The sequence below is a fragment of the Cetorhinus maximus genome, chromosome 31 (genome assembly GCF_964194155.1).
Source record: "Cetorhinus maximus chromosome 31, sCetMax3.hap1.1, whole genome shotgun sequence".
Classification (NCBI taxonomy): Eukaryota; Metazoa; Chordata; class Chondrichthyes; order Lamniformes; family Cetorhinidae; genus Cetorhinus; species Cetorhinus maximus.
The window spans coordinates 4147147-4172531 of NC_135909.1; the positions used below are offsets into that span (position 1 = coordinate 4147147).

Consider the following 25385-nt stretch of genomic DNA (forward strand, 5'->3'; position numbering starts at 1 on the left):
GGCAGCTCTGAGCCTCAGGGAGGTTTCTGCAACCTTTCGCAGGCACGCGTGAAAGAGCGCACTCTCCGACTCTCCCTCCTCCCCTCCGCCTGCACAGGTAGTGCTACCCGCCTTGCATCATGCTAAGGCCCCGCCCCCATAAAACGGGGGCGTGCGGCCGATCGCGGGCGGCGAGTGAGTCTGCGCCCGCTCCCGACCGGCCCGCCCGACATGCAGAAAACCCTCCCCTAAAGGTTTCAATCAAGTTGCCTCTTACACTTCTAAATTCCAAGCCTAACCTGTCCAGCCTTTCCTTACAAGATGACCCGCCCATTCTTGGCATTAGCCTCGTCCACCTTCCCTGCACTGCTTCTGACGCATTTACATCTTTTGTTAAATAAGGTGACCAATCCTGCACCCAGTGCTCCAGATGTGGTCTCACTAGTGCCCTGCACAACTGAAGCACGACCTCCCTACTTTCGTAATCAATTCCCCTCACAATAAACGGTAACGTTCTATTAGCTTCCCTAATTACCTGCACACTAACCTTTTGTCCAGGGTAAATTAATGCCAAAGCTGGTTGGATCAGCCAGTCTTTGTGGCGCTGTGTACAAGGTTCTTCACCTGCCGCGGCTGCTGCATTTTGTGAATATGATAACCACGAATAGAAGCGATTTGAACGAAAGGCACCTGGGCAAGGTGTCACGGTGTTGCCCTGAACTGCATCCATTGGAATCAGCGCTCACGGGCGAGGAGGCAGAGAACTGGTGAGAAACCCTCTCCGCCCCCTTCGATCTTTTATCGCACCCATGTCCCCACCAGTGCGTTGTAGGGGGAGGGGGGCTCTAAATTAACACCACAGCTGGTTGGATCAGCCAGTCCTTATCTGTGCTGTATACTAGTTTCTCCACCCACCGTGGTTGCTACCTTTTGTCCACCTGACACCCTGCAGGAACGGAAGTTACTTGTGTAGAAAATCATGTTCCCGGTTATCGTCTCTCCAGTTTTGACTTATTGGAATGAGGTGCCAGATGCTTTGAGAAGTGAAAGTCTGAGCAGGCTCCCGCCCTAGGTGATCGTGCAGGCCTACTAACTATAAAAGGCTGCTCATCCAGGCAGCACCCAGAAATGATCTAGAGTGGAACCACCCCCCCATTATAAATTGTCTACCTCCTCTGCCGGTACAAGTATTAAGTATAAGGATAAGGAAGCCTTGCTACAGTTGTACAGGGTTTTGGTGAGACCACATCTGGAATACAGTGTGCAGATTTTGTCTCTACATTTAAGGAAGGATAGACTTGTACTGGAGGCAGTACAGCGAAGGTTCACTCGATTGGTCCCTGGGATGAGGGGGTTGCCCTATGATGAGAGGCTGAGTAAATTGGGTTGATATTCCCCTGGGGTTTAGAAGAATGAGAGGCGATCTCACTGAAACCGTCAAGACTCTGAAGAGCCCGAGACGGCTCTGAAGAAGGGTCATGCGGACTCGAAACGTTTCTCCCTCCACAGATGCTGTCAGACCTGCTGAGTTTTTCCCGGTAGTTTTCTGTTTTTGTTTAAGATTCTGAAGGGGTTGTGACAGGGTGGGCACTGAGAGATCGTTTCCCGCTGGTCGGGGGAATCTAAAACACGGAGGAGGGGGGGGCCCGGTCTCAGGATAAGGGGCCGAGATGAGGAGAAATTACTTCACTCAGAGGGGCTGTGAATCGTTGGAATTCTCTAACCCAGAGGGTTGTGGATGCTCCAGCGCTGAATACACTCAAGGCTGCGGGATTGACAGATTTTGGGTCTCTCAGGGAATTATGGGACATGGGAAGCAGGCGGGAAAATGGGGTTGAAGCCCAAAATCAGCCATGGTTGCGTTGAATGGAGGAGCATTCCATTGATGGGCCGAGTGGTCTACCCCTGCTCTGATTTCTTTGTGGTCTTGTGAGAAACTTTTGCCAGGCAAAGATTGGCACTTCCCGCTCCTGGGCTAACGCAGGTTAACCGAGGATGAATAAATTCGGCATGCGGCATTACAAAAAAAAAAACCCCCCCCAGTGGCAGAAGGTTCCAAATGTACACAAAAAATTGGGAACGTTGATTATCCACGAATCCCCGTCAACCATTAATGGGGTGGCGAGGTGGGGAGGGATGTGGCGATGCAGGGGGTGGGGGGGGTTTGACGGCGGTGATGGTACGAGGACCACCCTCTTGTGGCCAATAATGGGGGCGGGGTTGTCCAGCGTACAGCGCGAGGTCGCGATGGAGACTTCTGGGGAGGGCCAAACTCACCAAGTTCGCTGCCTCCCCGCCCGGCACTGAACCCGCCGGAGACCCGTCGCTCTGCCAGTCTCTCCCCGGGGCGCAGGCGCCCTTCTCAAGCTGCGGAGCACCCCCCCACCCCCCTCCTCGAGCGTTGAACACGCGTGCGTGGCAATACCCGCGGTGAGATTGGGGAATTATCCTTTTGTGTTTCTGTGCTTATTCCATTAACTTTTTCAACAACAAAAAAAAAAGCATTCGTTGGCAACCGCTGGTTGGGAAATGCTTTTTTTTTTTCTAAGTGTTTCATTTTAGTTCTGACATCCACAGCTCAGTGGGGATGTCTGTCACAAGTGGACGCTGTAATTGTGACAAAACAAAACTAATCGTTCTCCCGTAAGTTTTGACCTTTTTTTTATTCTGTTAACTTTCTTTCTTCTCAAGGTCCAGCTCACCTGATGCTAAGCAGCCAAGGTATGACCTTTCTATTTCCTTTTATTTGACCTACCATTTCCTTTCTGTTCTCTCTCTCTCTCTCTCTCTCTTTCTCTCTCCCCCATTGTTGCTGAAATCATGTCCTCTTCAGATTGGCCCACATCCGACACTGTAGCTAGACCTTTGACCTGCCTGAGAATGAGCCAATCGCTTTTTTTGTTTCCTTTCAGCCTTTTTTTTTTGTTTCATGCAATAAGCTTGTTGGTTTTGCCGTTTCATTTTCGTTTTGGTCTCTGCATTATGGGATGTGAGAATGCATGGATAATTTTGGTAGTGGGGGTTGAAGGGGGTGGGGTGGGGCGGGCGGGCATTTGGTTACGTTTGGACCTTGGAATGGGTTCACAATGGTTGTGTCTGGCTGAAACATTTTGTAAAGTGAAGAATGCATAATTCCATTCTGTTGTGCAATGATCACCAGCTCCAAACTTCCTCAATGTTTCTTTAATGCACCCACTGTCTAAAGAAGCTGAACCTGTCGTGTGAGTGACCCGAACTCCTGCCTTTTGAGTTGTTCTTCGGTGTCAATTGTATATCAACTGTGTTTAATTATATGCAGGGGTGGGGTGGTGGGAGGGGGGGGTGGGGTGGTGTTATACGGGCTTTGACTTGAGCACATGTAAAGAGAAACTTACTGAAACAGGCTATGGTGTGGTTGAGTTAGGAGATGTCTGCTTGTTCATGTTTCGCTCTGTGAATAAATGTTAGCCTGAGTAAAGATTGGCTCCGGTTCTATCCTCCACCAACTGGGTTTCGGGAATATAGCACTTAGGGGGCAGTCCTTCTCCTGTCAGCTCTTAGGGTAGTATATATCCTGGTCGGATAAGACTGTCAGGTTCTGGATGCAATATAATTGAACATAGGTGGGCGTAAACGCACTGTGAAATATGTTTGAATTTGATCTGTGTTCCGACCACTAAAAACACCGGGTTCACCCCTAAGATGGTCGTACGTCAGTAGCCACTATCCCCGTGGCTCTGTTCCTTCAGCTCAGTTGAAATCCAGATGATGTCCTGAGGTTAGGATGTAACTTGTTTGCTGAAGATTTGTGCGAACAGAATCAGATAACTTCGTTACTTTCACTGCGTCATTTTGTGCACTTTTTCTTTTTCCGCGTGACTGGGAAGCAGTTGTAGTTCCATGCCGAGGTTGACAGTCCGTTCAACGGCTTCAGTTGACGTCGTGTGGAATGGCTGTGATGGCACCAGGAATGGATCTCTTGGGGCAGAAGCATGTGGGGCGATGGTCTGACGAGGGTGGTCTCGGTCACAAACTTGAATCGCTCCTCGTGCGGAGCGAGCGGCCACCTCTTCCCCGGCCCACCCTCGAGCGGTTGGGGATGGTCCAGGGTTTTCCGTGGGAAGGTCGAAACCCGGGACCTCCGCCACTCGGGTCAGTTGCCGGGCCGAGGTTGGTGATGTCTGCCTTCAGCCAAGAATCGTACCGTCGAGAGGCTTGGCGGTCATCAGTTTCACAGAGCCTTAGAAAGTTTACGGCACAGCAAGAGGCCGCTCGGCCCATCATGGCCTGAGCCAGCCAAAAAATTGGCCCGGCCCAATCCCACTTTCCAGCGTTGGGTCCGTAGCCCTGCAGGATACGGCGCCTGAGGTGAATATCTGGATACCTTTTAGATGAGTTTAGGGTTTCTGCCTCCACTATCCTTCCAGGCAGCGACAGAGACCCCTGCAACCCTCTGGGTGAAAATTCATCCCCCTTCCGATCTTTCTACCAATCACTTTAAATCTGGTGCCCCCTAGTCACTGACCCCCTCTGACCCCTTCCGTCCACTCTATCCAGGCCCCTCACAACTTTGCACACAGGCTTTAGAGTGTGCCGTGTGTTCTGGTAGGAGCCGTAGGGATTTCCTTGATCCAATTAACCCACAAGACTACGCGTATCCAATCAATGTTCCCAGGATTGAAATTGCCCGGGCACTAGGTTGTCCGCGTTTGGGCCAGAAGAGGTGGTGGGGTTTCTGCACAATATATACTGTGGACAGAAGGATCCTGTGTTCAATATTTTTAACTTTAAGGTTGGTAATTATTGTGTTTTGGAACAGATGCTGAGGGGTCTATAATTGAATGTCCTGGAGGTCATGACAAAGTGATTTTTGACCAGAAATTTAAGTCAGGAGTGTGTTTTTTGGCACAAATGTGTGGATAAGGTTTCTTTAAAGATCCGGACCTAATATCAATGAAGTGACAGAAGAGCACACAGCAGAGGTCAAGGCAAGGTCATATATCAGGGTAACTGTCCACAGTCCTGATTGGCTATTACCTGTTCAGTCATTGGACGGAAGAGACTGCATTGTCTTCTTTGGCTAGGCGAATGTTAGCCTTTCTCAGCTAGTGTGCCTGGACATGCCTGGTGGATTTGTCGTAAGGACATCAGGGAGTAGGCCATATCTATCGTTCAGTAGTATCATGGCTGACCTGATCTCAGCCTCAACTCCGCTTTCCTGCCTCTTCTCCATAACCCTTTTGAGTCCCTTCGAAACCGACCTATCTGAGCCTCGAATATACTCAGTAATCTACTCGCGGCAGCTCCCCGGGGTAGAGAATTCCGAAGATGTCAGGAGACCCTGACGGAATAAATTCCTCCTCATCTCCATCTTCAATGGGCAACCCTTTATTGTGAAGCTAAGCCCCTAGTTCGCGATCCACCTGCGAGGGGAAACATCCTCTCAGCTTGTCAAGCCTCCTCAGAATCTATTATAAGACCACCCTCTTATTCTACTAAACTCTAACGAGTATAGGCCCCAACCTGCTCAACCTTTCCTCACAAGACAAACCCTTCATCCCGGGACTCAAACATTTTTTTTTTTGGAACTGTCTGAAATGCAAGCGTATCCCTCCTTAAACAAGGAGACTTAAACTGTACCGAGTACTCCAGGTAGAGAATCTCAGCCAACAGAGAAACAGAAATCCCGAAGGAGAGTCATATTGGACTCGAAACGTTAACTCTGTTCCTCTCTCCACAGGAGCTGCTGGACCTGCTGAGTTTTTCCCAGCCCGTTATGTTTTTAATCCCTACTTTCGTACCCCATCCCTCTTTGCAACGAAGGCCAACAGTCCACTTGCCTTCCTAACCGCTTGCTTGTACCTGCATGCTAACTTATTGCATCGTGTGCAGGAGGGCAACCCCGATTTCTCCGCACCGCAGCATTCTGTCATCTCGCCCCCTAGATCTAACTGTCCACAACCTTCCTTGTGGTCTCTGAGAAGATAGTCATTCGATTGGGCAAGTCCAGTCATTCTTGACCTTCAGCCCTACTAAGCGTCTATGCACACAGTCCTTTCCCACTCCCCTATTTCCTGCTTGCGTTCTGCCCGTCTGCCCTCTTCCTGCCTTGCAGTTACGCCCTGTCTAGTTCACCGCACTCAATCACCCACCGTAAGGGCTGATTGCCTAATTTAGCAATTTGCTACACACTACGGCAGCTGCTGTTACAGCCTGAAAGTTTGAGCTAGCCATTAATCATAAGCACTTCCTAAAAACTAACAGCCTGCCTGAGCAAGTATGTGGTTTGCACTTTACAATTACTCAACTGACTGCATTGTCCCCTTGCAACAGTATATCAACAAATACCAACATACGAATTAGGAGCAGGACTAGGCCATTGGGCCCCTCGAATCTGCTCCGCCATTCAATAAGATCATGGCTGATCTGGTTGTAACCTCAACCCCCATATTCCTGCCTGCCCCCGATAACCTTTCACCCCCTTCCCTCTCGAGAATCTATCTAGCTCTATCCAAAGGCTCTGCTTCCCCTGCCTTTTGAGGAAGAGAGTTCCAAAGACTCACATCCCTCTGAGAGGAACATTTTTTCCTCGTCCCTGTCTTAAATGGGCGACCCCTTATTTTTAAACAGTGGCCCCTAGTTCTAGATTCTCCCCACAAGAGGAAACGTCCTCTCCACATCCACCCTGTCAAGACCCCTCAGCATCTTATATGTTTCAATCAAGCCACCTCTTACTCTCCTAAACTCCAAGCCTAGCCTGTCCTACCTTTCCTCATTAGACAACCCGCCCATTCCAGGTATTAATCTGGTAACTCTTCTCTGAACGGCTTCCAACGCATTTACATCTTCCCCTAAATAAGGAGACCCGTGCTGTGCACAGTACACCGTGAATCAGTGAAACTATTGTTATTTTATTAACCTGTGATAATCATCTATGAGGGAATCCAGCCAATCCAATCCCAGTAATAGTTGGACTCTGGCCCTTTTCTTGAATTCATTCATGGGATGTGGGCGTCCCTGGCTAAGGCAGCATTTATTGCCCACCCCCAATTGCCCTTCAGAGGGAATTTAAGAGTCAAACCACATTGCTGTGGGTCTGGAGTCACATGTGGGCCAAGACCAGCATTAGTGAACCAGATGGGTTTTTACAACAATCGGCAATTGTTTCACGGTCAACATCAGACTTTTAATTCCAGATATTTATTGAATTCAAGCTTCACCATCTGCCATGGTGGGATTTGTGCCCGTGACCCTGGAACATTACCCTGGATCCCTGGAATACCAGTCAGTGACAATACCAATATGCCACTGCCTGATTGGACACCCCCCACCCCAGTCCTTGGAATGAAGCAAGGGATATTTTCAATTCTCTCCCCAGCTGTTAGTGAACAGACCATTCTTAGGGCCACACAGCATCATCTCCAGCTTTTTCCACCAATGTTTCCAGGAAGTAGAATGTTATCGAACGTTATCATTTATTGCGGGGGGGAATTGAATACAAAAGTAGGGAGGTTATGCTTCAGTTATACAGGGCATTGCGTTGCCATAGCCTCCAGGGCCATGGGCCAAGCGCTGGAAAATGGGATGAGTGCAGTCAGATCTTTGTTGACCGGCGCAGACACAACGGGCCGAATGGCCTCCTTCTGTGCTGTAAACGCCTATCAGACCACATCTGGAGTACTTGAACGGCGGAATGGGCTTGAAGGACAGAGTGGCCTACTCCTGCTCCTATTCCCTATGTTCCTATTCACTGCCTTTATGTACATTGGATTATTTGCCTGTAACGTATACCTCTCAAGCGATTGTGGTCTCCTCTGTAAGACAACACGGAATTTGGCCCCCTCCTTACAATGGATGACATAAAGTGGAAGTTACGCGATGTACAATGTCAACAATTGTTTATTTATATAACGCCTTTAATGTCATAAAACACCCTAAAGCTCATCACAGGAGAAATGTAAAATAAAATATTATACTGAGTCAGGTAAGGAGACATTAGGGCAGGTGACCAAGTACTTGGTGGAAGAGGTCGGTTTTAAGGAGCGTGTTGAAGGAGGAAGGAGAGGTAGAGGTGTAGGGAGAGGCGTAAGGAGGGAATTCCAGAGCTTAGGGCCGGGATAGCTGAAGGCACGGCCGCCAGTGGCAGGGGGATTAAAATCGGGGACGTTCAAGAGGCCAGAACTAGGCGAGCACAGAGACCTCGGAGGATGGTGGGCCTGGAGGGTATTACAGATGCAGGGAGGGTGGTGGGCCACTGAGGGAGGTGAGGGTAAGGATGAGAATTTGAAAACCAGGACGCTTCATGATCGTAAGCCAGTGCAGGTCAGTGGGCACAGGACGTTGGTGAACAGGACTTGGCCTGAGTTAAGACAACGGGCAGCAGAGGGTTGGACGACCTCTGGTTTAAAGAGGGCACACGTGGGAGATCAGCCAGGAGCGCGTGGGAATCGTCAAGTCTAGAGGTCACGACGGCATGAATGAAGGTTTCAATAGCAGGCGAGATGAGGCAGGGGGTGAATGTTGGGCAATGTTAGGGAGGTGGCAAATGGGCGGTCTTAGCGATGGCACAAGTATGAGGTCAGAAGCTTATCTGGGGGCCAAAAGTGACACGTGGAGTGACACACGGAATCAGTCAGCACATTGTGGGGAGAATGGGTGGCTTCAAGAGCACGGGGAGGACCTTTCCCTCATCGGGCAGGGAGGGGGCGCGGTTGGGAGTGGTCGGGAAGCCGACTGCCACCCGCGATGGGGGCCGGGCCGCGATTTCACGCTGGAGGGCCAATTAAGGCCCGGCCAGCGCTCAGCACTGCCTGTGTGGGGGAGGGGTGGGGGCGAGGAGGGCGAGCGGGGAACTTAGCGCACGCACGAAGAAACATGAACATTTTTATTTTGTTTTTATTCGCTATTGGAAACCTCATCCCGCCCGTGGGTGAGGCTTCCTAAAAAAACGCGTCCAAGAAATTTCTTCCAATTATAACTTTAGTGTCCTTAATAGACCCTGGCGCGCGCTGGCCGACTGAACTATCGCACGAGTGGGACGCTCGCCCAACGCCATCGCGCGTCATGGTTACGCACAGTCCGGTCGGGCGTGTGTGGGGTCGGTGAGCTAAAAGCTCTGGCCCATGTGCCGCCTCAGCCACAAGACTGGTCCCGATTTATGCTCTATGCACTAGCCCCAGTTTGGGATTTAGGGGCCCCTTTTATATACGAAATGTAGAAAGTTATCCTCCAGCTCCATCAAGCAATTAAGAAGGCAAGTGGTATGTTAGCCGGTATTACAAAGGAATTAAGAGCACAACAGTACAGTTGTAAGGGGCTTAGGTGAGACGAACCCTGGAATACTGTGCACAGTTTTGGCCTCTGTACTTAAGAAAGGATACACGTGTCAACAAAGATCCACTAGATTGATTCCTGGGATGAGAGGGTTATCCTTTGAGGAAAGATTGAGTGGAATGGGCTTCATTCATACCTTTGTTACCTCCGGATTTAGCTATTCCAATGCACTCGCGGCCAGTCCCCCATGTTCTACCCTCTGTAAGCCGCTGCCTGTGTCCTAACTCACACCCTCTATGCTCTCCGAGCTACACTTGCTGCCCATTAAGCCCTGATGCTTGTCCATGGCCTCGCTCCCCCCCTCCCACCTCTGTAACCATCCCTGTCCCCACAACCCTCCAAGGCACCTGCACTCCTCTAATTGTGGCCTCTTTTGTTTTTTTTATTATTCCTTCATGGGATGTGGGCATCATTGGCCAGGCCCAGCATTTGTTGCCCATCCCTAATTGCCCTTGAACTGAGTGGCTGGCTTGCTCGGCCACTTCAGAGGGCAGTTAAGAGTCAACCATATTGGGTCTGGAGTCACACATAGGCCGGACTGGGTAAGGACGGCAGATCTCATTCCCTAAAGGGGCATTAGTGATCCAGATGGGGTTTTTACAACAATCGATGATGGTCGACATGGCCACCATGACTGAGACGAGCTTTATAATTCCAGGTTTATTAATTGAATTTAAATTCCACCAGCTGCCGTGGTGAGGTTTGAACCAGTGTCCCCCAGAACGTTAGCCTGGGCCTCTGGATTACTAGCCCAGCGACGTTACCACTATGTCAACATCTCGTGATCACTCCACTATAGGGGCGCGCCTTCAGCTGGCTGGGGCCCTAAGCTTCGGAATTCCCTCCTTCCCTCGGCCTCTCCAGCTCTCTCTCCTCCTTTAAGACGCCCCTCGAGACCTACCTCTTCGACCAAGACATTGGTAGCCTCCCCTAATATCCCCTTAAGTGGCCCGACGTCAAATGGTGTTTGTGAAGTGCCTTTGTGGCATTTTATTACATGAAAGGCGTTCTATAAACGCAGGCTGTTGTTGTAACAGAAGCTGGGGGCAGGGCTGACCAGCTGATGGCCGGCATGGGAAGATGCGAGAGGACACGGAGGCGTGAATTTACTGCCAAGTTCTTTGCTTACAGAGATGGCCTGGCGAGATCCACGCCATTTGTCTTAAGAGTCTTAAGTTACAGCCGGCGCGAGATAATATATTCCTGGCGGTGAACTCCGATCTGCTGGCTCTGTGATGGTATCTCTCTGTTTTATAGAAATGTCACTGTTGCCGTCTCTGAAGTTTTAAGGCAGTTAAAAAGCCATCAATCCTTAGATCTCTTTATTAGGCCGTGGTCTCCACTTAAGAAGGGATTTTGTGCTTGAACCCATGACCCCTCCCCCACCAACCCCTCCTTCCCACCCCCTACCTCCCCCACCCGGAAACCCTTTGGCGACAATGTCTGAATTCAGTATGAGCTTGATACTTCAATGTCACCCGCTACGTCAGTCGCATATTCCTCTTATCTGATGCTAGCTCCAATTTACTGTGCACAAATGAATTAGGACTTGCTGGTCCCAAGCCAGCTCTTTTGACTGACTTTGTGCTGTGACTCGAATTGACTGTCAGGGCAGTGCATAGAGGAATGAGACTCAACCCTTGCCTGCAGTACATCTGGTAGCATGCACATCAAGTTTAATTTTAGGCTCATTGTGCAGAGATGAGAGAGTTGTCTTATTGAGTAGAATGGGCCCATACTGTCTAGAGTTCAGGAAAGTGAGAGGTGATCCTTAGAGAGCTGGACAGGGGAGATGTTGAGAAGGTGACTTGAGAGCCAAGAATGAGGGGGGTCACAATCTCAGAATAAGGGATGGCCATTTTTTTTAATATTCATTCACGGGATGTGGGCTTCGCTGGCTGGGCCCAGCATTTATTGCCCATCCCTAGTTGCCCTTGAGAAGGTGGGGGTGAGCTGCCTTCTTGAGCCGCTGCAGTCCATGTGGTGTAGGTACACCCGCAGTGCTGTTAGGGAGGGAGTTCCAGGATTTTGACCCAGCGACAGTGAAGGAACGGCCGGTATATTTCCAAGTCAGGATCGTGAGTGGCTCGGAGGGGAACTTGCAGGTGGTGGTGTTCCCATGTGTCTGCTGCCCTTGTCCTTCTAGGTGGTAGTGGTCATGGGTTTGGAAGGTGCTGTCGAAGGAGCCTTGGTGAGTTGCTGCAGTGCATCTTGTAGATGGTACACACACTGCTGCTACTGTGCGTCGGTGGTGGAGGGAGTGAATGTTTGTGCATGAGGTGCCAATCAAGCAGGGCTGCTTTATCCTGGATGGTGTCCAGATTCTTCAGTGTTGTAGGAGCTGTACTCACCCAGGCAAGTGGGGAGTATTCCATTAAATTCCTGACTTGTGCCTTGTAGATGGCGGACAGGCTTTGGGGAGTCAGGAGGTGAGTTATTCATCGCATGATTCCTAGCCTCTGACCTGCTTTTGGAGCCACAGTGTTTATGTGGCTAGTACAGTTCAGTTTCTGGTCAATGGTGCTGCCCAGGATGTTGATAGTGAGGGATTCAGTGATGGTAATGCCATTGAACATCAGGGGCTGACGGTTGGATTCTCTCTTGTTGGAGATGGTCATTGCCTGACACTTGTGTGGCACGAATGTTACTTGCCGCTTGTCAGTCCAAGCCTGGATATTGTCCAGGTCTTGCTGCATTTTGACATGGACTGCTTCAATATCTGAGGAGTCGCGAATGGTGCTGAACATTGTGCAATCATCAGCGAACATCCTCACTTCTGACCTTATGATGGAAGGAAGGTCATTGATGAAGCAGCTGAAGATGTTTGGGCCTAGGACACGACCCTTAGGAACTCCTGCAGTGATGTTCTGGAGCTGAGATGACTGACCTCCAACAACCACAACCATCTTCCTTTGTGCTAGGTATGACTCCAACCAGCAGAGGGTTTTCCCCCTGATTCCCATTGACTCCAGTTTTGCTCGGGCTCCTTGATGCCACACTCGGTCAAATGCTGCCTTGATGTCAAGGGCAGTCACTCTCACCTCACCTCAGGAGTTCAGCTCTTTTGTTCATGTTTGAACCAAGGCTGTAATGAGGTCAGGAGCTGAGTGGCCCTGGTGGAACCCAAACTGGGCATCAGTGAGCAGGTTGCTAAGCAAGTGCCGCTTGATAGCACTGTTGATGACCCCTTCCATTACTTTACTGATGATCGAGAGTAGACTGATGGGGCGGTAATTGGCTGGGTTGGATTTGTCCTGCTTTCTGTGTGCAGGACATACCTGGGCAATTTTCCACATAGCCGGGTAGATGCCAGTGTTGTAGCTGTGCTGGAACAGCTTGGCTAGGGGCACGGCAAGTTCTGGAACACAAGTCTTCAGTACTGTTGCCGGAATATTGTCAGGGCCCATAGCCTTTGCAGTATCCAATGCCTTCAGCCATTTCTTGATATCACGTGGAGTGAATTGAATTGGCTGAAGACTGGCATCTGTGATGCTGGGGACCTCCGGAGAAGGCCAAGATGGATCATCCACTCGGCACTTCAGGCTGAAGATTGTTGCAGATGCTTCAGCCTTACCTTTTGCACTGATGTGCTGGGCTCCTCCATCATTGAGGATGGAGATATTTGTGGAGCCTCCTCCTCCAGTGAGTTGTTTAATTGTCCACCACCATTCACGACTGGATGTGGCAGGACTGCTGAGCTTAGATCTGATCCGTTGGTTGTGGGATCGCTTAGCTCTGTCTATCACTTGCTGCTTATGCTGTTTGGAATGCAAGTAGTCCTGTGTTGTAGCCTCACCAGGTTGACACCTCATTTTTAGGTAACAAAAACAGAAATACCTGGAAAAACTCAGCAGGTCTGGGAGCATCGGTGGAGAGGAGCACAGTTGACGTTTCGAGTCCTCATGACCCTTCAACAGAACTAAGTAAAAATAGGAGAAGGGTGAAAGAGGTGAAGGGTCATGAGGACTCGAAACGTCAACTGTACTCTTCTCCGCTGATGCTGCCAGACCTGCTGAGTTTTTCCAGGTATTACTGTTTTTGTTTTGGAATTCCAGCATCCGCAGTTTTTTGTTTTTATCTCATTTTTAGGTATGCCTGGTGCTGCTCCTGGCATGCCCTCCTGCACTCTTCATTGAACCAGGGTTGATCCCCTGGCTTGATGGTAATGGTAGAGTGGGGGATATGCCGGGCCATGAGGTTACAGATTGTGTTCGAGTACAATTCTGCTGCTGCTGATGGCCCACATCGCCTCATAGATGCTCACTCTTGAGTTGCTAGATCTGTTCGAAATCTATCTCATTTAGCACGGTGGTAGTGCCACACAACACGATGGAGGGTATCATAGGACTGAGGGCAACTAGGACTGAGATGAGGAGAAATATTCACTTGGCGAGTTGTGACCTTTTGGGATTCTCTGCCCGAATGGATGTTCTGAGGTCTGGTGGCACAGCGGGTAGCTTTGCTACCCCCTAGCCAGAAGCTCCAGGCTCAAGTCCCACTTCAGGGCATGATGACCACAGAAGGTATGTTCATAACACGGCCATAACAGGTCGTGTTTTAAAAATACAATCATGGGGTGTGGGCACCACTGGCTTGGCCAATATTTATTGCCCATTCCTAATTGCCCTTGTTCTGTGGGCACCTAGGGGTCAACCACATTACTGTGGGGCCTGGAGCAACATGCAGACCAGGGCCAAACCAGGCGAGGACAGCAGATTTCCTTCCTTAAAGGGACATTAGTGAACTAAATGGGTTTTTAACAACAATCGGCAATGGTTGCATGGTCATTATCAGACTTTTAACTCCAGATTTTTGTTGGTTTGTAATTTCGCCACCTACCATGGTAGGATTTGAACCCAGGTCCCCAGAGAATTACCATGGGGTAATCCCAGAAGATGTCCAGTAACAATACCACTATGCCACTGCCTCCCTCTATTATCAGCCTGTAAATCCTTCCAATACGCCGGATGGCAGGCGGTAAGAGCCGGGAGAGTTTCCTGGTCGGCCATACCACAGAAGGCAACGGCAAACCCACGGCGGTACTTCACCAAGAATAATCATTGACCAATCCAATGGAAGCCCATGGTCGCCAAGGCCTCCCTAAGGCATAATATGTGGGGGGGAGGAGTGGATGCTCAGCTGAGTATTCTCAAGCCAGGGATTTATCGATATTTGGGAACTAAGAGAATCAAAGGATAGGGTTGGAAGGTGGAACTGAGGTCAAAGAGCAGTCATGTGGTGGAGCAGGCTCAGAGTGCTGTATGGCCTGCTCTTGATCCTCTTGTTTATGTTCCCCTCAGCTCCTGCTCTCCATTGCTGAACAATGGCCCTAATTGCCCCTTGAGATGGTGGTGGTGAGGTGCCTTCTTGAACCGCTGCATTCCGCGTGGTGTAGGGACCACCCGCAGCGCTGTTAGGGAGGGAGGGGTCACTGAGCGTGGCCGGTGCTCTGTGGCGCGACATGGTGGAGAGCCTTGTGCGCTCAGGCAATCCATTGAGTATTTCCTTTGGCTCCATGCTCCTCGTGGTGCCACCCATGGCAGCAAGGTCGTGGGGTGTGGGGGGGCGGTAGGGGCACAGGGGGGCGCTGGTGCCAGACAAAGTGGGGCCCAAGGAGTCCTTAATGGCAGAACAGGCGAAGGAAGACTGTGCTTCTCACAGGGGAAGACTGCTGTGGCGAGGTGCTCCTGGTCAGCGTGGTTCAACACGTTGCCAAAGCCCGACCATCAACCCGTCAAGGTCATGTGGACAATGGCGGCGTCCCCCGAGGTCCCCAAGTCAACAGAATCACGCGCAGCCTTCTCCCGGGGCCCGTTTGCCAAGCCCGGTGACGATGCAGGATTGGCGACGGGAACAGGGCTGTGGACCTGAGGGGGGTTCCCCAGTCAAGAACCTGCGCGCAGGAGACGGGCGCGTGAAGGTCATTGGGCGCCTGTGTTGGGACAGAGGCGTCTTTGGGCAGCAACATCTGTGACTGGGCAGTCCTCTTTGGGATACCTCCCCCCCCTGCCCTGCTCACCCCAAATGGGGAGGGTGGGGGGTGGTGAGAAAAGGTGCCTTAAAAATGGGCTGCCCCACTTTCTCCTGGCTGGTGGGTGGGTGGACCCACACCCTGCGGAACCACCATCTTTGTGGCCAAAGGAAGAATTTTGCAACTCGGAAGGTTCGAACGCTCGGGTAATCTCAGGAGCGACCGCCCGGAAGGAAGAACTGTAATCGGATGAGGTGAACTATCAGGACTCCAAACTGACATGGCTGCCCCCTTCAGTGAGACCCCGCCTTCCTGGGGAGGGGCAGCTGAAGGAACAAGCGGTGGGGACGGGAGGGGATACACCCTCAACTGGAAAGGAAAGGCTGCCAGTGACCCTCGTGTCCACAGAGTTGGTTTTTTTGCCATCCACAATAGGACCTCGGATGCACTGCAGGAACTCGCCAGTTGTAGGAATGAAAGACTCATGGCACTTCAGCTGCAGCTCAGCAGTGACAATATGCCGCCAGTGTTTACGCCCAAATCCCTCGACTCTGGTGAAGATGTTAAGGGAAGGTCTAATCTTCCCTTGATGAAGTCCTCACTGCCATTCCAAACGAGGAAAAGATCCTCCTTCCGGGGTCTTCAATGCCAAGGTTGGCCCTGAATCCGGAGTCCGGAGAGGAACCATTGGGGGAAAACGAGCTGGGAAAAGCCAATGCAAGTGGCGTCTTCCCGCTGACAATATGAGCTCAGCCTGGCCTCAAACAAACCCCATCTCCCACCCGGAGGACAAAGCCACATGGAGGGATCCTAGACCAAAGCGTTGACACCTCCTGGATGGTGTCGCCATTGGGGTCAAAGATCTAAGCGATGTCTGCGTCACTCGATTGCGTGAGGGGGGCCGATGCCTGCTGGACAAGTCCACCGACTTGTTCGATCGGTGATGGACATCCGCCCAGCACCAGGACATCGCAGAGGTCCAAGAGGGTGGAAGGCCAAAGCCTCAGTCCTAAAGCAGCCCGGCCGAAGAGAGGAATTCTGAATGCAGCTCACCACCAATCTGGGAAGTCTTCCCAATCCCAGAACAGTGGGATCAAATAAAGTCAGCTGCCCTAGACCCCTCCCCCCCCCCCAAACCGTGACCACTGGGTTCAAGGATCGTCATCACCGGTACAGGTTCGATGACAACGATGCTGAGATACGTGACCTGCTGTAACCAAAGTGAGTTGCCATCGTTGCCCAGCGGAACGACCCCCCCAAGGTCACAGGTCAAGAAGGCAGCATCCCAACGGCTCAAGGATGACACCCAAAGACAAACCTGGAAGATAAAGGGCGAGCGACGGGGAGAGAAAGCCCGGGAGGTCCGACAATGCGCCGACCATCATGGCGCGCGGAGCCATTTTGAAGCCGCCAGAGCCGTTTACAAAGGGGGGAAAGGTCAAATGGACTTAAATCCCCTCCGCTCGCCAGGATGGTGTTAAGGATGTCAGTGCCGCCCCTCAACGCTGGGAAGGACATTTCCTCGATGGCGAATCCACAGTGGCAGCTGACACTCTCCACGCTAACACCCCCCCAACCCCCGAGCGCCCTGTGGACGAATCCATGGGGGAACCCCCACCGACGGGAGGGCAGCAACACACAGTCCCAACGGCTGAGAAACAACGGAGACTGCGGCCCCCGGTGGTATTTCCAGCTGAGGCCTTCAAAGCTTTTACGCGCACCGAGACTCCATGAACTCATCCGAGGGGATCGGGGAGGGAAAACAATACCCCATCCCCGCCCCCCACCCCCACAACCCGCACCCGGACTTCAGGAGTGCGACAATCGTAACAGTCTTCGAGCTGTGGAAACTAGCGAGGTAGTTCCCTCTTGTCCGCCGTCGGGAAATCCCTGACACGCGTTCTCCTGAACCGCCCGCTTCCCGTGGCTGAGGGAATCCGCCCCAGAGACACAATGGGTGGAATTTTACCCCCCCCCCGCCAACCCCCATCACGGTAAAATGCGGCGAGCCGTTCAAAAGTCCGTTGACTTTGACAAAGCCATAAAATCCCGCCGGTGTATAAAATTCCGCTCAACGTGGCTTTCGACCTTCCAGAGGGTCACCTCCGACATGGTCTTCGTGGTCAGAACAATCCAAAATAAAAATGTCGAGTGCAACACCAGGAATTCTTCGAGGCGTTCGGCGACCTGAGCATTTGACTGGGTAAAACCGGGAGGCTCTGTGGATTGTGCTCCAAAGGTTTGGGTGTCGAACAAACTGCATTAAATACCCTCCAATTGCTTCGTAATGAGGCGACTACCACTGTCTTGAGTGCGAGATCTGTAACAGACGCCTTCAGAATCCAGACAGGGGTCAAGCAAGGCTGTGTGGTCACCCCCACACTATTCACAATCGATCTGACCGTGGCTATTCACCTCATCAGAGATCAGCCTCCCCTCTGGTACCATCCAGATGGAAAACTCTTTAACCTCAGTCGCCCCCCACCCCCCATGCCCAAACTAAACTGACCACTATAGACGCACGTGGTTTACAGTTTGCGGATGTCGGCATTGTCGTCGCCCACTCTGCACCTGATTTGCAAGTCGCCCTCGATCTCTTCGATTCTGAAGGCAAGAATCCCGGCCTGTCCTGGAATTTTACCGGAATGAGACTCACGTCTCAACCCATACCCGGTCAGCCAAATATTCCACCTCCCGGGTATGCTGGAGGAGTGACTCTGGAATACGTTGAGCACTTCCCACCCCTTGGCAAAAGGCCACCATGGAGGAGGGGATTCAACACCGGATCAGCTGCGCCAGCTCAGCCTCCTACAAACTACGGCAGCGAGTGTTGGACAACCAAGGCCTCCGCAAGTCAACAGGAGTCCTAGTGCACAGAACAGTTGTGGCCACCACACTCCTGTACCGCAGGGAGACCGGGGCCTGTGTAGCAGCGACACATCGGAGCAAGAGAGGAATTCCATTGGTAATGAGTTCGCCCCCCACCCTCCGGGTTCAGCGGGAGGTCAATCGAACCCACGCGAGTGACCTTCTGGAAGCCTGCTCCACCAAGCATTCCGGCAAAACTCCCGCCAAAACCAACTTCGGCGGGCCGGACACTGTATCCAGATGGTGGAAAACCGTCTCCCCGGGACAGGCCCTGTTTTCTCAACTCTCAAACGGCCAACGCTCCGGGGGAGGGAGGGGCGAAGAAAAGGCTCCAAAAACATGCTGAGGTTCGGGGACCATGGCGTTAATGACATTTCTTTCTTCATTCACGGGATGTGGGTATCGCTGGCTGGGCCCAGCATTTATCGCCCATCCCTAATTGCCCCTTGAGAAGGTGGTGGTGAGCCGCCTTCTTGAGCCGCTGCAGTCCCTGTGGTGTAGGTACACCCACAGCGCTGTTAGGGAGGGCGTTCCAGGGTTTTGACCCAGCGACAGTGAAGGAACGGCCGATACATTTCCAAGTCAGGAACTAGTTGGAAATCTTTAGTAAAAGGCGAAAGATTTATATGATCTGAAGAGAAATCAGAAAGGGGAACTTGCAGGTGGTGGTGTTCCCCATGTGTCTGTTGCCCTTGTCCTTCTAGATGGTAGTGGTTGTGGGTTTGGAAGGTGCTGTCGAAGGAGCCTTGGTGAGTTGCTGCAGTGCATCTTGTAGATGGTACACACACTGCTGCTACTGTGCGTCGGTGGTGGAGGGAGTGAATGTTTGTGGATGGGGTGCCAATCAAGCGGGGCTGCTTTGTCCTGGATGGTGTCGAGCTTCTTGAGTGTTGTGGGAGCTGCACTCATCCAGGCAAGTGGAGAGTATTCCATCACACTCCTGACTTGTGCCATGTAGATGGTGGACAGGCTTTGGGGAGCCTGGAGGTGAGTTACTCGCTGCAGGATTTGCATTCCCGCCATCCGAAGAGTTGGCAGGGAACAGGTCCCCACCATTACTGTTCACCCTGCAGACATTTCGCGCTCCGACAAGCGTTAGATGGCTGGAGGCCGGACAACCCTCCGGTCCCAACACCATCTGCCGGAGCTCTCAGGCTGATGGGGCTGGGTGAGCTTCGCTCCAGCTGGCGATTTACATCTTTAAGCTTTACCCTCACTCCCTCGTTCCAGCAGGACCTGGAATCGGATTCCTGACACTGCCAGAGGAGCAGGCCAGAGGCTGGGAATTCTGCGGAGGGTAACTCCGGACTCCCCAAAGCCTGCCCACCATCGACCAGGCCCACACCTGCTGCTAATCCGTTTGCTTGTGTGTTTGTACCACCTCAGTGTGTTTCCCGGGAATCTGTTATTCTTTCAGATTGGGAATTCACAGAATCCCAGAATTGTTCCAATGCAGCAGGAGGCCAATCGGCCCATTCTGTCTGCACCGTCTCTCTGAGCGTTTTAACTTAGCACCGATCTCCTGACTTTTCCCCGTAGCACTGCGGCCGTGCTGTGATTTCTCAGTGCTCCAGCTGACTATATTCGTGGCCATGTTGACGGTACGCTGAACAGTTATCCCCTTTCGTGGCAAGAGGAAGTAGGAGCTGTACTCAACCACTTGGCTCCACAAGAACATAGAACAAGTAGACCACTCGGCCCAACGAGCTTGCAACGCCATTCAATACCAAGAAGGAAAAAACAGTTGGGACCAGTACTCTTATTTCCCAGTTTTTACTGGTGTTCCATTTTAAGGTATACAAGACCAGTTGGGACCAGTACTCTTATTCCCCAGTTTTTACTGGTGTTCCATTTTAAGGTATACAAGACCAGTTGGGACCAGTACTCTTATTCCCCAGTTTTTACTGGTGTTCCATTTTAAGGTATACAAGACCAGTTGGGACCAGTACTCTTATTTCCCAGCTTTTACTCTTTTTTCCTTCTGGGTACGACCATGGCTGACCTTGGGCTTCAACTCCACTTCCCCACCCGCTCCCCATATCCCTTAATTCCCTGGGGGACCAAGAATCCGTCTATCCTGAGCCTTTAATGTATTCAGATCCTCAAACCTGCTCCTCCGCTCCATAAGATCATGGCTCATCTTCCACCTCAACTACACCTTCCCACCCCGTTCCCCCACCACCCACGCCCCCCGGCCCCCTCCCACTATCCCTGCGTCCTTTAACTCTCCGAGAACGCAAAAATCTATCGGCCTCTGTCTTGGATAGACTCGCCGGCTGAGGATCCTCAGCCCCTCCCCCCGGGGTAGAGAATTCCAAAGATCCTCGACCCCGCCAAGGCTGTAAAATGGCTGATCCCTTTTTCCTGAGACTTTGTCCTGGATTTTCAAGCCAGAAGAAACCTTCCCTCAGCGTCCCACTTGTTGAGCCCCTTCAGGATTTTATACCTATCAATAAGATCATCTCTCATCCTTCTGAACCTAAGAAATCAAGGCTTAGTCCACTCATTCTCTCCTCAAGAGACAATCCTCTCACCTCAGGGGTCAGTCTAGTGAGCCTTGGTTCCATTCCCCCCCAGGGACAGCATGTCCTTCCTTGGGTAAGGAGACCAAAATTACACACAGTACTCCCCGGGTGTGATCTCGCCAATTCCCTGCATAATTGGAATAAGACTCCTTTGCTCTGATACTCCGATCCCTTTGTCGTAATAGCGACGAATATGCCTTCCTAGTTGCTCGTTCCATCTGAATGCTAATTCTCTGCAATTCATTTATTGGGGTGGGGTGCAGTGGGTGTTGCTTGGGGGAAGAATGGTGGCATAGTGGTACACTCACTGGCTCTCGTAATCCAGAGGCCCAGGCTAATCTCCAGGGGACAAGGGTTCAAATCCCACCACGGCTGTTGGTGGAATTGAAATTCGATTAATAAATCTGGAATTCTAAGTTTAGTTTCAGCATTGGCATTCATCATCAACTGTCCTAAAACCCCATCTGGTTCACTAATGTCCCTTTGGGGAGGAAATCTGCCATCCTTACCCGGTCTGGGCCTACATGTGACTCCAGACCCCACAGCGATGCGGTTGACTCTTAACTGCCCCCCTCTGAAATGGCCGAGCGAGACCACTCAGTTCAAGGGGGCAATTAGGGACGGGCAACTAAATGCTGGGCCTCGCCACGTCCCGTGAAAAAAAAAAAGATTGTACGGGGACATCGGAATGCAAATATCTCCCAGTCTCTCCACCCATTCAAAAGATATTCTGCTTCTTGGAGCTTTTTCCGACCAAAATAGATGACTTCACACTTTAGACACATTGTATTCCATCTGCCACATTCCCGCCCACTCACCCAACTTGCCTAAATCCCTCTGCAGTCTGTTTGTGTTCTCCTCACTGTTTGCCCTGCCCAGACTGAGCTCTTACACCAGATACTCTCCGTGCATTTGGTGTCATCGGCCACCATTAGTTTTAGCACTTTTAGCAGCTCCTGATGCTTCAACCTGTCAGATATTTAGATGAATGGTGGGTGTCGAATTGTGAATATTTTCCACATTACGCTAGCTTGCTGGACTGTGCCTTGAGCCTTGTAGGGGGCGGGGGGATGGTGGTGGTGTGCTGGTCATGTCATGTCACTGGGCTAGTAATCCAGAAGCCCGGGCTAATACCTCTGGGGACATGGGTTCAAATCCCACCACAGCAGCTAGTGGAATTTACATTCAATTAACTAAAAAAAAATCTGGGATAGAAAGCTCCTCTCACTCGTGGCGACCATGACAACCATCATCGATTGTTGTAAAAACCCATCTGGTTCACTAATGTCCCCTTTAGGGAAGGAAATCCACCATCCTTACCCGGTCTGGCCTACATGTGACTCCAATGTGGTTGACTCTGACCTATACCTAAGGGGAAATTAGGGATGAGCCATGCATGCTGGCCTTAGTGATGCCCACATCCCGTGAACAAATAAAAATAGTTGGAATTCTTTTCAGTTTCATAGGTTTTTTTTTGTCGTTCTTGGGATGTGGGCATCACTGGCTAGGCCAGCATTTGTTTCCCAGCCCTAATTGGTGGTGCTGGTGAGTTGCCTTCTTGAGCCGCTGCAGTTCCTGTGGTGTAGGTACACCCGCAGTGCTGTTAGGGAGCTCATTGCAGGATTTGGACCCGGTCAGGATGGTGTATGACGCGGAGCTTGCAAGCGATAGTCTTTCCATGCGTCTGCTGTCCTTGCCCTATATAGGTTTGGAAAGTGCTGTCGAAGGAGCCTTGGTGAGTTTCTACAGTGCACCTTGTAGATGGTACACACACTGCTGCCACTGTGCGTCGGTGGTGGAGGGAGGGAATGTTTGTGGATGGGGGTGCCAATCAAGCGGGGCTGCTTTGTCCTGGATGGTGTCGAGCTTCTTGAGTGTTGTGGGAGCTGCACTCATCCAGGCAAGTGGGGAGTATTCCATCACGCTCCTGACTTGTGCCTTGTAGATAGTGGACTTTGGGGAGTCAGGAGGTGAGTTACTCTCCACAGGATTCCCAGCCTCTGACCTGCTCTTGTAGCCACATTGTTTATATGACTGGTCCAGTTCAGCTTCTGGTCAATAGTAACCCCCAGGATGTTGATAGTGGGGGATTCAGTGATGGTAATGCTCTTGAATATCAAAAGGATGTGGTTAGATTCTCTCTGGTGGCCGAGTTGTGCTATTAATGATAGACTTGATCTGCAGATATTTCTTGGGTGAAAGCATTAAGTTTATTTACAATATACTCAGCAGCAGCCACACATGTGCTTTCAACTCCAACTCTATCTCTGCACCTACTGCTGAGGTACCCCACGCAAACTTCAGATCATGTGATCTTGCCTAACACGTATTATTCTTAGAGGCACATTGCACACTAATTAAAACCATAATTCAGACAGTCCAGCTCAGTTTCTGGTCAATAGTAACACCCAGGATGTTGACAATGGGGGATTCTGACTGTCAGAGGGAGATGGTTGGATTCTCTCTTGTTGGAGATGGTCATTGCCTGGCACTTGTGTGGCGCGAATGTTACTTGCCACTTGTCAGCCCAAGCCTGGATGTTGTCCAGGTCTTGCGGCATTTGGACATGGACTGCTTCAGCATCTGAGGAGTCGCGAATGGCGCTGAACATTGTGCAATCATCAGCGAACATCCCCACTTCTGACCTTACGATGGAGGGAAGGTCATTGATGAAGCAGCTGAAGATGGTTGGGCCGAGGAAACCCTGCGTGGCGGAGCTCACCCACTATTTATTTAACACAGAATGGTTAAATAACCTTACTCTATGCAACATTTGATGAGTGTCCTTTGAGTGACAAACTGGCTGTGATGTAGTCTTTGGCAAGAGACAGACCAGCTCGAGACTTGCGCCTAGAACACACTGCTGCTCCTTATATCATCAAACTCTTCCATTAACCAAACTCATTAGGGCTGATTTAAATACAATAGGAATCATTTTACTTACAGTCATTTTGAAGGGATTATTTCATTAACAACTGTCCCATTAATGATATCCTCATTAGCTGGCATTCATTGATAGACTGCCTGGTTATGGCACTCCTGTCTCGTTATGCAATAGAGTGGCTAATACACTCTCCCTTCCAAAATCATATAAGCCATTAAAGCATTCTCTTCCCAGCGGGCACATTGATGTAATCAAAATAATTCCACGCACACAAGACAGTTGACTTTGAAAAGATCGGCCCATTGTGCAGTAAGTAAGCTGCTTTGAGGGCCGTTTCTCCCCCCCCAAGATATTGACTGCTTTCTGGATGCAACTCTCCCGGTTGCCTTTGATCCGTCAGTGAAATCACAGTGTCGTTGCAGTGCAGAAGGAGGCCGTTCGGCCCATCGAGTCTGCACATGTCTCTCTGAAAGAGCGTTCTACCTAGTCCCGCTCCCCTGCCTCGTCCCCGTAACCCTGCACATTCCCTCTTTTCAGATAGAAATCCAATTCCCCTACGTATACCTCGATCGAACCTGCCTCCACCACCCTCTCAGGAAGTTCGCTCCAGACTCCAACCCACCCTCTGGGTGAAAAAACTTTTCCTCACATCACATTTACTCCTTTTGCCAATTGGTTTTGAACCTGCGCCCTCTAATTCTTGATGCTCTCTGGAGTGAGGACAGTTTCTCACTATTTACCCTGTCCATACCCCTCAGGATCTTGAATACCTCTATCAAGTCTCCTCTCAGCCTTCTTTTCTACAAGGAAAACAGTCCCAACCTCTCCAATCTCTCCTCATAGTTACAGTCCTTCATCCCGGGAATCATTCTGGTGAATCTCCTCTGCGCTCTCTCCAATGGCTTCACATCCTTCCTCAGGTATGGTGCCCAGAACTGGGCGCAGTAGTGGCGGATACGTCTACACCTGCCTGGTCCCCCACAGCAGCCGGTCACCCAGCAACCGAACCGGAGGGGCCCTACGGTCAGGACGTTTGACAGCACGATTGGCACGGTGACCCAGGAGAGTGTCTTTGCCCAGGGAGCGGACACAGGAGGAAATGGAGTTGGAAGTTAATTGCGTGGGGAAGGAGGGTGAGAGGGCGGCGAGGGATGCGAGGAAGGAGTCGGAGGTGGACTCATCGCCGCAAGTGGCTGAAGAACGCTCCCCACCCCCATCCGCCCGCGGTAACTGGAATTTGTGCTCACCGACTGTGCTCCATGAGCAGATACGAAAGAAAACCCAGGTTCCCCATTGAAGGGAGCGGCTTCCCACCCAGCCCCCCTTCTGGCCCAGCCCCCCGCTTCCTGGCCCCGGCTTCTTCCTGACTCTGCGGGGCTGAATTTTGTAACGCACGCCCGCGGCAAACGGAACCTGGGCGCCCGCGAGCCCGAAAGCAGCGGGGGAGGCTCCGTGCTGGCTTCAGCCGCTTCCGTGGCCGCCTCCATTTTAGCCTCCCCCCCCCCACCATCTCGTGAAACGGGCACGCCGACTTCCCCGCTGGGCGACGACGGCATAGAAGCAAGCCATTCGGCCCATCTGACTCATGCCAGTGCTCCACCTGAGCCCCCTCCCGCCCCCTCCGCCATCTCACCCCATCGCCCTATCCTTCTATTCCTTTCTCCCTCGTGTGTTTATCCAGCTTTCCACCCCCCCCACCTTAAATGTATCGACACCATTCACCTCGACCGCTCCCTGTGGGAGCGAGTCCCACATTCTCCCCGCTCTATGAGTAAGGAAGTTCCTCGTGAATTCTCCACTCAATTTATTAATGGCTAACTTCTATTGATGGGCCTTAGATTCGGGT

At 51.4% G+C, this 25385-nt stretch overlaps 1 protein-coding gene across 1 annotated transcript in view; it reads left to right on the forward strand.

The window, feature by feature from the left end:
* Window positions 1-25385, forward strand: part of nrxn2b (neurexin 2b) — a 1731499-nt gene that overhangs the window by 151863 nt on the left and 1554251 nt on the right. Inside the window, exon 3 of the mRNA XM_078532738.1 lies at window positions 2671-2700. Within this exon, the coding sequence (XP_078388864.1) occupies window positions 2671-2700 (30 nt within the window). The remainder of the gene's footprint in view (window positions 1-2670; window positions 2701-25385) is intronic.